Genomic DNA, 12,492 nt, shown 5'->3' with positions numbered 1-12,492 from the left:
ATTGTTTTGCACTCAGGAGGACAAATTGCATGCTGATTAAAACTTAAAATTGTCTTTTAAAGACTTTGTAGTGATCAGCTAGTATGACTGTAAAAATGCTGCTTGTGACAACAGAAATTTCTACAAAGCAACACAAGATTGCCTCTTGTTGATCCGCATACCACATTGTCTCTTAAAAGACAATAAACTATGCTGTAGCACTATGATAAATGCTATTGCAAAAATAAAGTTTATATGTCTTAGGAACTTCTCTAAATGTCCAAACTGCTGTTTTCCATTAAATACTTTATACACTCTCCCACCCATACTTTAGGAGCAAGCAATATATGGTTCACAAGACATTTATCCCCCAAGACATTTATCCCCGAAACTGAGCTCCCCTACAGCTTCATGCATTGTTTGGAAGAGAGCATTGAGGAGAGAAGTGGGACTTTAACCTAGAGGTTTTTTAAAGCAGCAAGAACAGAAAGATGCTCTTATCTCTGGTCACAGCTTGGAACCACAACCCAAGCTGTGGTATTCTGAAGCCAAATTCAGATTAGAAGCTGCCTCTGAAAAGCTAAGTGATTATTCCTGCTTGTTCTAAGATCAGCACTGGTACCAGAAGTTCTAGTGTCCGCATGAGCTGAACGAAAATAAAGTCCCAGGTGCTCTCTTATCTGGGCATGCTATCTGCATAAAAAATTTGAAAATACTGTCATGATGTCTGTGATCAAGTATGCATTAGATTTCTACTGGCAAAACTATAAAAATGTCACTTTATTAAAAAAACACAAACCAACAGAACCACAAAACTCCCAAAACAACAAAAACAAACAAAAAATGAACCTTAACACCTAACCTCCCCAACAACAACAACAACAAAATGAAACCCTTTCATTTTCAAATTTAAAAATTCATATTTTTAAAATGGCAAACTTAATTTCCATTTTATTCTCTATGAAACCAGCAAGAAAAAAAAAAGAAAGAAAAAGAAAGAAAAAGAAAGAAAAAGAAAGAGGTTTCAGAGGCAGCACTAATTTATTTCTCTAATTTCAAATTCTCACACTTCAATTAAAAAAATAGAGGATTATGGTATATTAGCCTAGAAATATTGCTTAAAATTATATTTTATTTTGAAATCATAGCTGAATGAATGGAGAGATGACAATATCAAATTTTAAACACACATTTTCTGTATTGTGGGAAGTTTTCCCTCCAATTAAACTTTGCTTGAATACAAGAATTCTCATGTTTTTACACTAAGAATGGAATAAAGCACATGACTCAGATCTGCATGTCTGTATATGAAGTTATATATTTACTACTCCATTTGTCACTAAAGTTTGCTGTCTTCTCTTGAAAAAGCCTGTGTAACTTTTGAGAGAGAACATCTAATCCTAGACAAAATGGAAAAACTTGACTGCTGCCTATATATATATTTGCAGAACTGTACAAATCTAGGTTCCCAGCAGGCTGGTGCCTTGCTCTCTTATGCAAAGCAAGCGATTACTCACAACCCTGTCAAAGGCAGCAGGCAGGACCCAGTAGCCTGTTTTCTCATGGTGGGTCTGATCTCCAGGAATGATGAGCACCCCTGGGCATGCAATGAGACCCTCGCCTGCTCTGGTTAGAAGCAGAAAGCAAAAGACCCTATTTGCCATCATGTTCATCAGCAGTTATTTTAGCTGTTGGCTTTGGAGGCCAGGAAATAAGACTTCCTGGTGCCATTAAAGAGTTGCTCTGTACATTGAGGAACAAGATCCTGCAGTGAGTAAGCCTAAGCAGGAGGCAAACTGCTGAAAACAACTGAGTGCTTTTATGTGGAAGTTGAACATGTCAGGAGAGGGTGTGTTTTGGTGGAGTTCCTCTACTCTCGGACAAAACCTAGGCTGCACAGTCTGTAGGTGTTCATTTATTACCGCAGTACTGTTCCTGCATGCCTGAGCAGCAGAGCTGCCTGGAACCACCAATTCAGAGTTTTTGCCTGAATAGGTGATTAACCTTCAACTAGCTACTGTTTTCTGAATTTATCCTAATAGTATCCAGAAGTCCCACCAAAACTTGGCCAAAGGGTTTGGTCTGAAAGACACCATGCTAGCTGGAAAATTGTTTCCTTCTTCTGGAAACATCTTCAGAGACTGGTTGTCTGTTACAATTTGACATAGGTTTCTCAACAAACAAACAAATACACACATAAGTATATGTATAAAATTTACATTCACTTTCCAGACAATTCCATGGGCATGGAAAGCCTCATTTAAGTGCAAAATTCCCTTTAAATTTTCTACAGAACAACTCAGGTTGCTATAAACAAAAGGCTGCTTTTCTTATTTCCTACTCTGGTAACTCAGTATGTTTCTCTGGTACAACTTATGATTGACAAAAACCAGCTAAGTAGGAATAGCTATTAAGACTTTAATCACAGAGGAACTTTTTGGCATTCTGGGAATTTACTTATAGGAACTGGGGCTTTGTGAGATGCTAGCAAATTACTCTATGCTTTAGCAACCATTACCCTAAGACCTGAACACTCAGAGCAGCTGCTTACCATGCACATTCTGTTATACCACATCTCTGATACCTACACTGTAGAGGTCAGGTAAGATGTCTATGCACAGTATGGAACATGCAACTTAGAGTTGGGCAGAATAGCCAGGATTTGTATTTCAGTATGTAAACTGCAGGCTCTGAGTTTGAATGGTTAATCTTCACTACTCACTTCACATTTTCTTGCTATGTATCCATAAGCTGTGAAAAAACCATCTGTCAGTCAGATCCTTCTCCCAGCAAAGCATGGCTTTGAGACCCCTGAGTGGACTGTCACCATGCATTCCCCATACAGAAATATCTGTCATTTTAGAAAAGGCACAAGAAAATGGCATTTTCAGAAGAGTCAGATCCCACTCTATACATAACACACAGAAGTCTATTCCTGAAGAAATTTTTGAGGTACTGAAATATATTTTAAAGACCTGAGTTCACTGACATCTACTCCTAGTCTCTGCAAGAACTGTGTTGTTTTCATGTTGAATTCTCCATGTCAAGTACGTATCTAAAATCCAGAAGTGTTAGAAACATTCCAGTGAACTCAAGACCAGTGGAAAATTAAGCTAACACGTCTATGCTTGTACTATTGATGATGGGCTAGTCTTCAAAAACTCTCCTGAGCCTATCTGGTTTCTAGGAGACTTTCAGAAGAGCTCATGGGGTCAGGACATCTATTCCTTTACACAAAGGAAAACAAAATCCTGCCAGGACAAAGGGAGACAAATTACTTCTATACTCCCTGACATCAGTCAGATGTTAGAGTTCGTGCTGACATCTCTCAATCCCTCCCAAAATGAAGTAACAGTATTTAAAAAACTTATTCCACCACTGAGCACAACATTCTTTCCCATAGAGCTCCAGAGTTTCATACAGCTCTTGATCTCAGCTGACAGCTACTGCTGCCCTGGTGCCAGTGTGCTTGGGTACAATATGCAGCAGAAAAACCAAAGGGAGAGAAAGAGAGCAAATAGTATTAAAATGCAATTTCTTTTTTTCCAAAAATGAAAAATTGAATTCTTTAACCTTTAAACATGCTTGTTTACTGACAGAAAGCGTACTTCAGGCACAAAAGGTTTGAGTATCAGTCACATACCACTTTAAATTGAAATAGTATCAGGATTGTCCCATGCAGTCAGCTATATTATCCCCTATCAAGAAGCTGACATTGCAGTTTTTGTATACATACATATATATAAAGTATGCATCTTTCACACAATGGTCTCCTGGTCTGAATTGACTCCAGTGGGGTTTATGTAACAACAGTACCTGTCATAAGGGCTGTTATCCTTGTAAGAGCAGACAATGATACTATCTTTAGGAGCCACAAAAATGTTGTCTTCAATGTCAGGGCAAGGAGTGCTGTCCCTGCTGGGAGAAGAGCTCTTCTTCTCCAAGGCACTGTATGTGGAGCCATCTCCTACGAACACATTCTCTGGCATCTCTGGGTAACAGCTCTCCAGGTATTTCAGCATCTCCTCCTGCTCCACCTTTCTGGCGAGGTTCTTGCACTCTGCCGTGGCAGCGGCGGTGGTGCCGGAGGTGCAGATGAACACGGTGTCCTCTCCCCTCAGCCCTCTCCTGTCCTTGCGGTAAGCTTTTCTGGCCAGCTCGTCACAACTTCCCTTGCCAGACTCCAGGTCCGAGGGGGTCCTTAGCAGCTCCATGACATCCCGGTCCTTGACCTCCTTGCAGCACGGACGCATGTTCTCAGGACATTTGGTGCAGCCGTCGGTCTTTCTGGTGAGGGCGATGGCGGCGATGCCCGGCAGGCAGATGGCCGGCCCGATGGCTAGCAGCGGGATGTCCCCCAGGGTCTCTCCCTTGATGCCGGACACGGTGAACATGAAGCCGAACACCAGAAAGACGCTGACCAGAGCCACCACCAGCCCCGTGCGGGGGTTGATGTCGTCGGGTCGCAGGGTCCGCGCCATCCAGCTGGTGCGCACGGGGACACCGCCGTCCCCCGGAGCGCCCCTCGGGGCAGTGGGCAGCCGCTCCCCGGCGAGCTTCCGAAGTTTCCCGGGCAGCGAGGCGCGGAGGACCCCGACAGCCGGCGCCGCTCGGCTTCCACTCGGCAGAGCCGCAGACGGAGGGCGGGCCGGGGCCGGGAGCTGTCCTGCCTCCTGCCTCCTCCCTCGCTCCCTCCCTCCCGCGCTCGCTCCCTCGCTCCCCGGAGCCGGTCGGAGCGCCTCGCCCGGCTGTGGCCCCGCCGCTCCCTCCCACGCTGCCGGCGGGCGCGGGGGGCTCAGAGCCTGCCCGAGGCCGGGGGTGCAGAGACCGGACTTCCAGCAGCAGCGGCCGGGGAGACAGCTACCGCGAGGGTTCACCTGCCCGGCCTCAACCTCCTCCTCCTCCTCGTCCTCGCCCGGCCCCGCCGGAGCCCCGCACAGCCGTGAGTACGCGCACCGCCCGGCGCGGGATGCTGCGGGGCCAGCGCGGGCGCTCGGCGGGGCTGCCCCTACCTGATGGCCACCGCTGCTCGGGCGGCCGCTGCCGCCTTCCCGGGCAGCTTTTCCCTCTCGGGAGAAGGGGAGCGCACCCCCGATGGGCGTCCTTCCTCGGGAAGCCGGCATGTGCATCCTGCGCACGGGCCCCTGCACCTAAAGCCTCTTCTTCGGTGAGGACGGGGCTTGCGAAGTAAATCCTCTCCCGGGCAGACAGCAGTCCTGCCTGGAGTCTTCTCCCAAGTTAGGCACCAGTGGAGAGTAAAGCTTCAGGAGATGCTCTGTGGCAGCTGGATTTCATCCTGAAGGTGGCCCTTAGGGATAAAGCTTCTCCTGATGTTATTCCCTCCCCAAGAATGAACATAGGTGTTGGGGTTCCCTTGGTATCCATGGCCTGCCGACTGTGATGGTGACGTTCTGTCCCTGTGATTTGATGCACTTCGATGATGGTAATTTGAAGTAAGCACCACCAGCTGAATAAGTATAGAAAAGGATCTCAAATAGGTGGGAATGTGGAAAGGCAGCAGCATCTTCAGGCAGGTTGCCAGTGATACAAAAGACTAAGTACTTTCACCTGAGGTAGAGATACTGGGAGATAAAAAGGAGTCATACCAGAAGGCTTCCAAGAAAATTAAGGTAACAGAAAAGGACACTCTGAACTAAAATTGTGAAGTCATGGTTTATTTAAGTTTTCTCATTAACATGATTCGTTTTCCTCATCCTATGAACTTGGGAAGCTCGGAGAAGCCAATTTAGAAAACACTTAGCAGTTTGTCAGATCATGAAAAGTATGGGTTTTATTTACCATCCCTGCACTACAACATCAATGGAACACCTCTGTGTTGTAGATTTCCAACTTGCCTTGCAGAGAGCAATTTCAAGAGTATAATTTTGTAAGTGGGAGCAATTCCTGCCTTACAGGACACCTAATGCAGCTTCAACTTAAAGTATTTACTGTTTCATTTGAAGGATGGGTAAAAATGGGAGTAGAAGTACACAATGGAGAGAGTTTTTAAGTCAGTGGAAATGGCCTGTGTTTGAGATTAAAAGTTTGTAATGGACCACAACCATTGTTTCAACTTGTCCTCTAGAAAATTGTCTAGGAAAATTCACACTGAACCTCTCACCTGTTGCAGAGTGGGCTGAAACAGAAATGTTTTGATTTCTGTTGCAAATACCTTTCTTGACTGAAAGATTTAAAAACCAAAACCTTCTATCCAGCACAAGTTAACTTCTACTTTTGCCACTCTGCAAAATAGTAGCATGAGAAATGACAGTACCGTTCTCAACTCCTATTTTCCAGAGTGAAAATTTGAGGTTTCTTTCCATCTGCTGTTACTCAGATACACAGCTTTTATGTCCTCATGTTGGAATGAATAATGCTTTTTTTTTTTTTTATCCATCATCTAGATTCTGGATGAAAGGAAGTAATTAACCTTAATCAAGCCTGTCCCACATAACTAAAATGTTGTAAAGTGTGAGTTATGAAGTAATGGGTATGTTGGTTACTAATGCCATGAAAGTCACTGTTCCTGCTCCCTGACCTTCCTTCACCTCCCCTAGTGCATTTAAATAGTTTTTAAAAAAATTGGAAATTGTTCTTTTGTTGAGAAACAAATTATGATGCCTGGGAAAAGCAATTACCTGAAGCTGCATTCATCAACAGTCCTTCAGAGATAGAAAAAGGACACAGAAATGTAAATATTAGTGGCATTTGTGGAGAGGAAAATTGCTGTTAGAGCTGAAGTACATGTCAGAATATCTAACAGGAGTAAAAATGGCCCTTCAAATTTAAGCGACAGGCTTACTGAGATGGAAGAGGGAACATCTACTTTGGAACAGAATGCTGTTAGTGGACAGAAAAACACAGAAAATGTCAGGACAAAGGTGGAACTAAATGTCTTCAATTTGTCCCTTTGTGAGTGATTTCAAGACAAGATTGTATGCTTCCAGCAGGAGGGGATAGAAAGGGAAAACAATCACCCAATTCCAGGAAAGCATGCCACAATTGTTAAAATTGTCTTTCCAAACTAGAAATCGAGAGACCAGGAAGTGCCACTTAACACAACTGAGCAACAATGCAAATGGTTGAATTTTCCATCCTGTTCATAACTAGAGAAAAAAAAAAAATTACTCCTTTAAGGCGAAGTATGTTTCTGTTCTGGTGCTGTACACAGAAATTAGGTACTCAACCACATTTTTACCTCACTTTTCAACGGCAACCTGTCTTCCCCCCTCTTGAGTGGATGGGTAGCAGGAAGAACTGAAGGAAAGAAGTGTTCTCCGTGTAATAGATCAGGTTTATGATCACCTAAAGAACTTGAACATGTGTATCTATGGGATCTGGTGAGATGCTGTGCTGGATAGAGTTAATTTATCTTTACAGTGTCTGGTATGGGGCAGTGTTATGGAATTGTTTTGTACACAGTGTTGATAATACAGAGATGTTTTTGTTAGTGCTGAGCAGGGCTTACACAGAGCCAAGGCTGTCTCTGCTTTCTGTACTTCCATGCTGATAAGGAAGCTGGGAGTACACGGCAGGCTGGAAGGAGAAACAGCTGGGACAGGTGACCCAAACTGATCAAAGGGATTTCCAGACGATGTGACACCATGTTTAGTACATAAAGTGGGGGGAAGAAGGAGAAAAGGTGGGGCATTTGGAGTGATGATGTTTGTCTGCCCAGGTCGCTGTCAGGTGTGACGGGACCCTGCTGTCCTGGGGATGGCTGAACACGGGCGTGCCCGTGGGAAGCACTGAATTCATTCCTTGTTTTGATTTGCTTGCATGCATAGACTTTAGTGTCCGTATTAAACTGTCTATATCTCAACCTGACTTTTCTACCTTTTACCCTTCTGATTCTCTCACTTCTTCCAGTGGTGGAGGGTGGTGAGTGAGTGGCTGCTGGGACTTGGATGCTGGCTGGAGTTAAACCACGACAGATACTTCTCAGAGTCCCAAGGGAATTAGCTGACATAATTGCCAAGCCACTCTCCATGGTACATGAAACATCCTGGCAGTCAGGTGAAGTCCCAAGTGACTGGAAGAGAGGAAATATTGGACCCACCTTTAAAAAATGAAGGAAAGAGAACTCTGGGAACTACTGATCTCTCAGCCTCCCTGGAATGACTTTGCTATTAAAAGCTACCGAGTAGCTCTCTAAATTGTGTAGAGAAGGATTGGTGGGTGGGCTGTCCAATGGATATGGAATGGGTTGAATAGTAGCACCCAGAGGGTAGTGGTCAATCACTCAGTCTTCACATGGAGACTGGTAATAGATGGTGTCCCTTAGGGATCTGCCTTGAGACAAGTACTGTTTAATGTCTTCCTAAGTGATCGATAGTGATGGAGAGACAAGTTTGCAGCCAACCTGCTTGGAGTGGTTTGAGTAGGGCTGTTGACACACCCGAAGGCCAGGATGCCATCCAGAGGGACCTGGACAAGTTTGAGAACTGAGCCCATGGGAATCTCCTGAGGTTTAACATGACTAAGTACAAGATGCTGCATGTGGATCAGCCTACTCCCAATATCAACACAGGCTGGGGAATGAACACATTGAAAGCAGCCCTGCTGGAAGACTGGGGGATGCTGGTGGATGAAAGGCTGGGCATGACCCAGCCATGAGCACTCCCAGCCCAGAAAACCAAACACATCCTGGGCTGCATCCAAAGCAGTGTGGGCAGCAGGGAAGGGAGGGGATTCTGCCCCTCTGCTCTGCTCTGGTGAGACCCCACCTGGAACACTGCATCCAGCTCTGGGGTCACAGCTCAGGAAGGACATGGACCTGTTGGCATGAGTAAGGAGTAAGGTCACCAGGATAAGAGCTATGGAGCACCTTTTCTGTAATGAAAGGCTGAGGGAATTGTTGAACCTCATGAGATTCCTGTGGGCCCACTTCTCCATCTCACCCATATTCCTCTGGATGACATCCTGTCCTTCAGGAATGTCAACCACACCACTTACCTTGGTGTCAACTGCAAATTTGCAGTGGGTGCATGCAATACTGTGTCATTAATGAGATATTAAATAACAGTGGTCCCAATACCAACCCCTGAGGGACAGACTATCCTTGTCACTGGTGTCCTGATGTCCATTGAGTCTCTGAGCTGTTGACCATTATCCTCTGCATGCCACTGTCCAACCAATTCCTTATCCATCTAAAAGTCCACTCATCAAATCCATCTCTCTCCAATATAAAGAACAGGATGCTATGAGGGACCATGTCAAAGGCTTTACAGAAGATAAATTACATTCACAGTCCTTCCCTTGTCCACAGATATAGTCACTCTATTCCAGTCTATTCCACTCTCTATTTCCAGTCACTAGGGATTTCTCCTGACTGCCATGACTTTATAAATACAGTGGATAGTGATTTGGCAACTCCATTAGCCAATTCTCTCAGGACTTTTTGGGATGCATCTCAGTGGATACATGCATGTTCTGGTTGCTCAGGCCATCAGGAACCTGATCTCTTAAGGAGTAAAGCATTTTTCTCACCCAGCCTCCACCTTGCTGTCCGTCCATTCAAGAGGTGTGGGAAGAAAGACTGACAATGAAAAAAGTTGCTGAGTATCTCAGCCTTCTCTCATCCGTTGTTTCCAGCTTTCTAGTCATGCCATCAGAGCAGTACGTTTTCTTTGACCGTTCTTAATTACCATGTAGCAACCAAAACATCTGTTTGGATAAGCTGCATAAGATGTATTACATTCCTTTGGTTTTTAATGTATGTTTGAAGATAGAGATCAGAAAAGGATGGACCAAGATGGATGTGGTGAAAAGGGTACCAGTTGAATGGCAGGTAATTTTTCCTGGTACTTCTTTCTTAAACCCTGTCTCTGAACCTACTGTTTTGCTGATATGATTGTCTGCTTCAGTCAATGGCTTTTTGCAAGAAGAAAGTCTTTCTCTGACCAGGCAGACTGTAAAATCCATGGAAAAATGTGTGTACCATATTTTTTAGTATCCTAAAGTTAAAAGCTCTGACAGATGGAGTTTTGAATTAATACATTACAATTGTGAGCTGGCGTAGGTATAAGATCTCAGCTATACTATGCAAGAACTCCACAAGCCCTTAATAACATCATAGGTAAAATTAGACTCAAATTTTCACCTTCCAAGCTCTGAGGCAACACTAAAACTTAATGCTATTTTGAGTATGGGATCATGTAAGTCCTATCTGTAATTTGGATATGGAACGTGGGGCTTGTTTTGCTAGCAAGTTCTGTGTGGATTGGGATACTCAAGTTTCAAGCTTTTACATTAATGTACTTGTGCACATATTTCAGCCACCCCATCAGCTTGAGGAGACAGTCATTCTGCTGAGGTCACTGGCAAGCACTTCAAACCTGCTCAAGAGCTGCCTCACAGAAGTTCTTCCTGTCTGCAACAAGTGCTCCTTTCTGAAAGTGGATGCTGAATGCGCAACATCCATCTCCAGGCCTTTTAGTACATTGTGTTTTCTTGGCAGCATATACAAAAGGAAATACTTGACTTTTTTTTTTTTTTTTTTTTTTTTTTGTAATGTGAAACTATGTGCTATGATCCTCACTTATCTGTGTTAAAAGATTTTTTTCTCTATTCAATAATGCTTGTTGTTTACCTAGCTTCACATACCATAATTACCTTATTTTTATTTCTTGGGTTGACTGTGTAGCCACTTCTGATGCCTCTTCCATGCCTCTGGACTGCTTTCAAAAGTTCTCTGTGTCTTCATGTCCTCATGCACAAGAAGTTCACCTTAGGGAAGATTTTTGGTCTCTGACTGTTCACTCAAGCCCCTGGGTCTTGCTCTTTGTAGACAAACATTCGTGCTTGACTTCAGCTTGCTGGCCAATTGGCCGGATGCGGAAAGACTTTGCTGATGAGAGCATCTGATCAATAAACAGGGGGCAAAAGAGAAATATCAGATGCCTGAAGGGCTTGTGTTTTGTCACTGAGCCATCACACCAGGAGTGGGATTCAGAAACCCTGGTAGTGAGTCATGCATCCGTCTTGAGGTGACCTCGGGGACTTAGCAGGATTGCTGTGGAAGAGGTACAGGCTGCTGTATGAGTCACGGCATCAGGCAATAAATTAGCCAATATAATTCACTGGGAAATTTATCTAGCTGCATCGCTCTGCCTGATGTGCTCTTTCCCTTTGGGAGGCTTCTGATTAAATATACTTTATTTCTTGTATCGAAAATTGCTCGCAAAAGATGCAATAAACTCAGGGGAGTCACCCACAAGTACTGTGTGGTGTGCACAGTGGTGAATATTGGGTAGCTTGCTTTGTCCCAGAGAACTTAGCAAACACTTCTTGAAGGGGTCTGTAATTGAGTTGCTTCTCTGTGGAGAAAGAGGAAGGGAAAATAGGTTGTCTTGACCTACCTCTGCTGAAGAAGCTAATAATTTTTGATATGCTGGAACATTTTTTAAGCAGTTTTAAGCATAATCATGACCATGTATTAGGGTACTTGCAATGACTAATTCTTTCTGTGAAGCTTGCTGTCATCCTTCCTGTCTGTTTAGAAAAATTTAGTATAAAACTAAGGGAACTGATCAAAAGACTATGCATGTTCCTTGCAGGCTCTGGAAGACTGGAACTTCCCAAGCCAATTAAACTTGAAGAAAATTAAATGGGGATATCATCAAAGTCTGTAGCTCATTTAAACAATGCAAATATGTATTTAAAAAAAAAAAAATCATCCTATGCTGTGGATATGAAAGAAGAAATGAAATCTTCACGTCGCATCTTCACCTTTGCTAAGACATAGCAGCTTATCCAGGAAAACATTTCCAGGCATAGGAGTGACAAGAAAATAATCAGAAGCAGTCAGCATGGACTCACAAAGAAGGAAGACATACTTGATCAGTCTGATAGCCTGCAGTGAAACAGCTGGCCTGCTGGCTGAGGAGAGCATGGCGACTGTCTGCTTGGACTTTAGTAAGGCTTTTGGCACTGTCTCCCATGAGATCCTCCTAGACAGGCGCTTGTTGTACGGTTTAGGTGAGCAGTCAGTGAGCTGCACTGAAAACTGCTCAAATGGGCAGACCCAAATGCTGATGATTGTGGTGCAACACCTAGCTGGGTGCCAGTGACTAGCAGTGTACCCCAGGGGGTACTGGGTCCTTCAACAATCTTCATTAATGATCTGGGTGATGAGACAGAGCTCACAATCAGGAATTTTTCAGAGAACATTAAACTAGGAGGAGCAGCTGATATCAGAGAGTCATGTTGTTATCATAGGGATGTCAACAGCCTTGAGAAATGGGCTGACAGGAACCTAATGAAATTCAGCAAGGAGTAATGGCAAATCCTGCATGTGGGGAGAAAAATGTATATATGCTAGGTATTGCCCAGATGGAAAGCAGCTTGACAGAATAGGACATGGGGGTTCTGGGAGACACCAAGCTAAGCAAAAGACAGCAGTGTGCCTTTGTGGTAAAGAAGGAGAATGATGACCTAGGCTATGTTAGGAGTATTGCCAGCCAGCTGGGAGGTGATACCGCTCTTCTACTCAGAGCTGGTGGGGATATCCCT

At 44.1% G+C, this 12,492-nt stretch overlaps 1 protein-coding gene and 1 long non-coding RNA gene across 2 annotated transcripts; one reads left to right on the top strand and one right to left on the bottom strand.

Moving 5' to 3' along the window:
- Positions 1–1,190: 1,190 nt before the first annotated feature.
- TMEM215 (transmembrane protein 215) lies at positions 1,191–5,798 on the bottom strand. Its single transcript, XM_079331678.1, has one exon. It carries the CDS (start codon positions 5,106–5,108, stop codon positions 3,738–3,740), a length of 1,371 nt encoding a protein of 456 aa, XP_079187804.1. The 5' UTR covers positions 5,109–5,798; the 3' UTR covers positions 1,191–3,737.
- A 3,825-nt stretch (positions 5,799–9,623) lies between these two features.
- LOC306815066 lies at positions 9,624–11,197 on the top strand. Its single transcript, XR_013777308.1, has 2 exons — positions 9,624–9,782; positions 10,625–11,197. It is a non-coding gene; the product is annotated as an uncharacterized lncRNA (long non-coding RNA).
- The last annotated feature ends 1,295 nt before the right edge of the window (positions 11,198–12,492 follow it).

This window comes from Erithacus rubecula (genome assembly GCF_903797595.1).
Source record: "Erithacus rubecula genome assembly, contig: SUPER_Z_unloc_6, whole genome shotgun sequence".
Lineage (NCBI taxonomy): Eukaryota > Metazoa > Chordata > Aves > Passeriformes > Muscicapidae > Erithacus > Erithacus rubecula.
The sequence above is the reverse complement of the archived record's forward strand: the minus strand, read 5'-3'. Positions and strand labels throughout refer to the sequence as shown.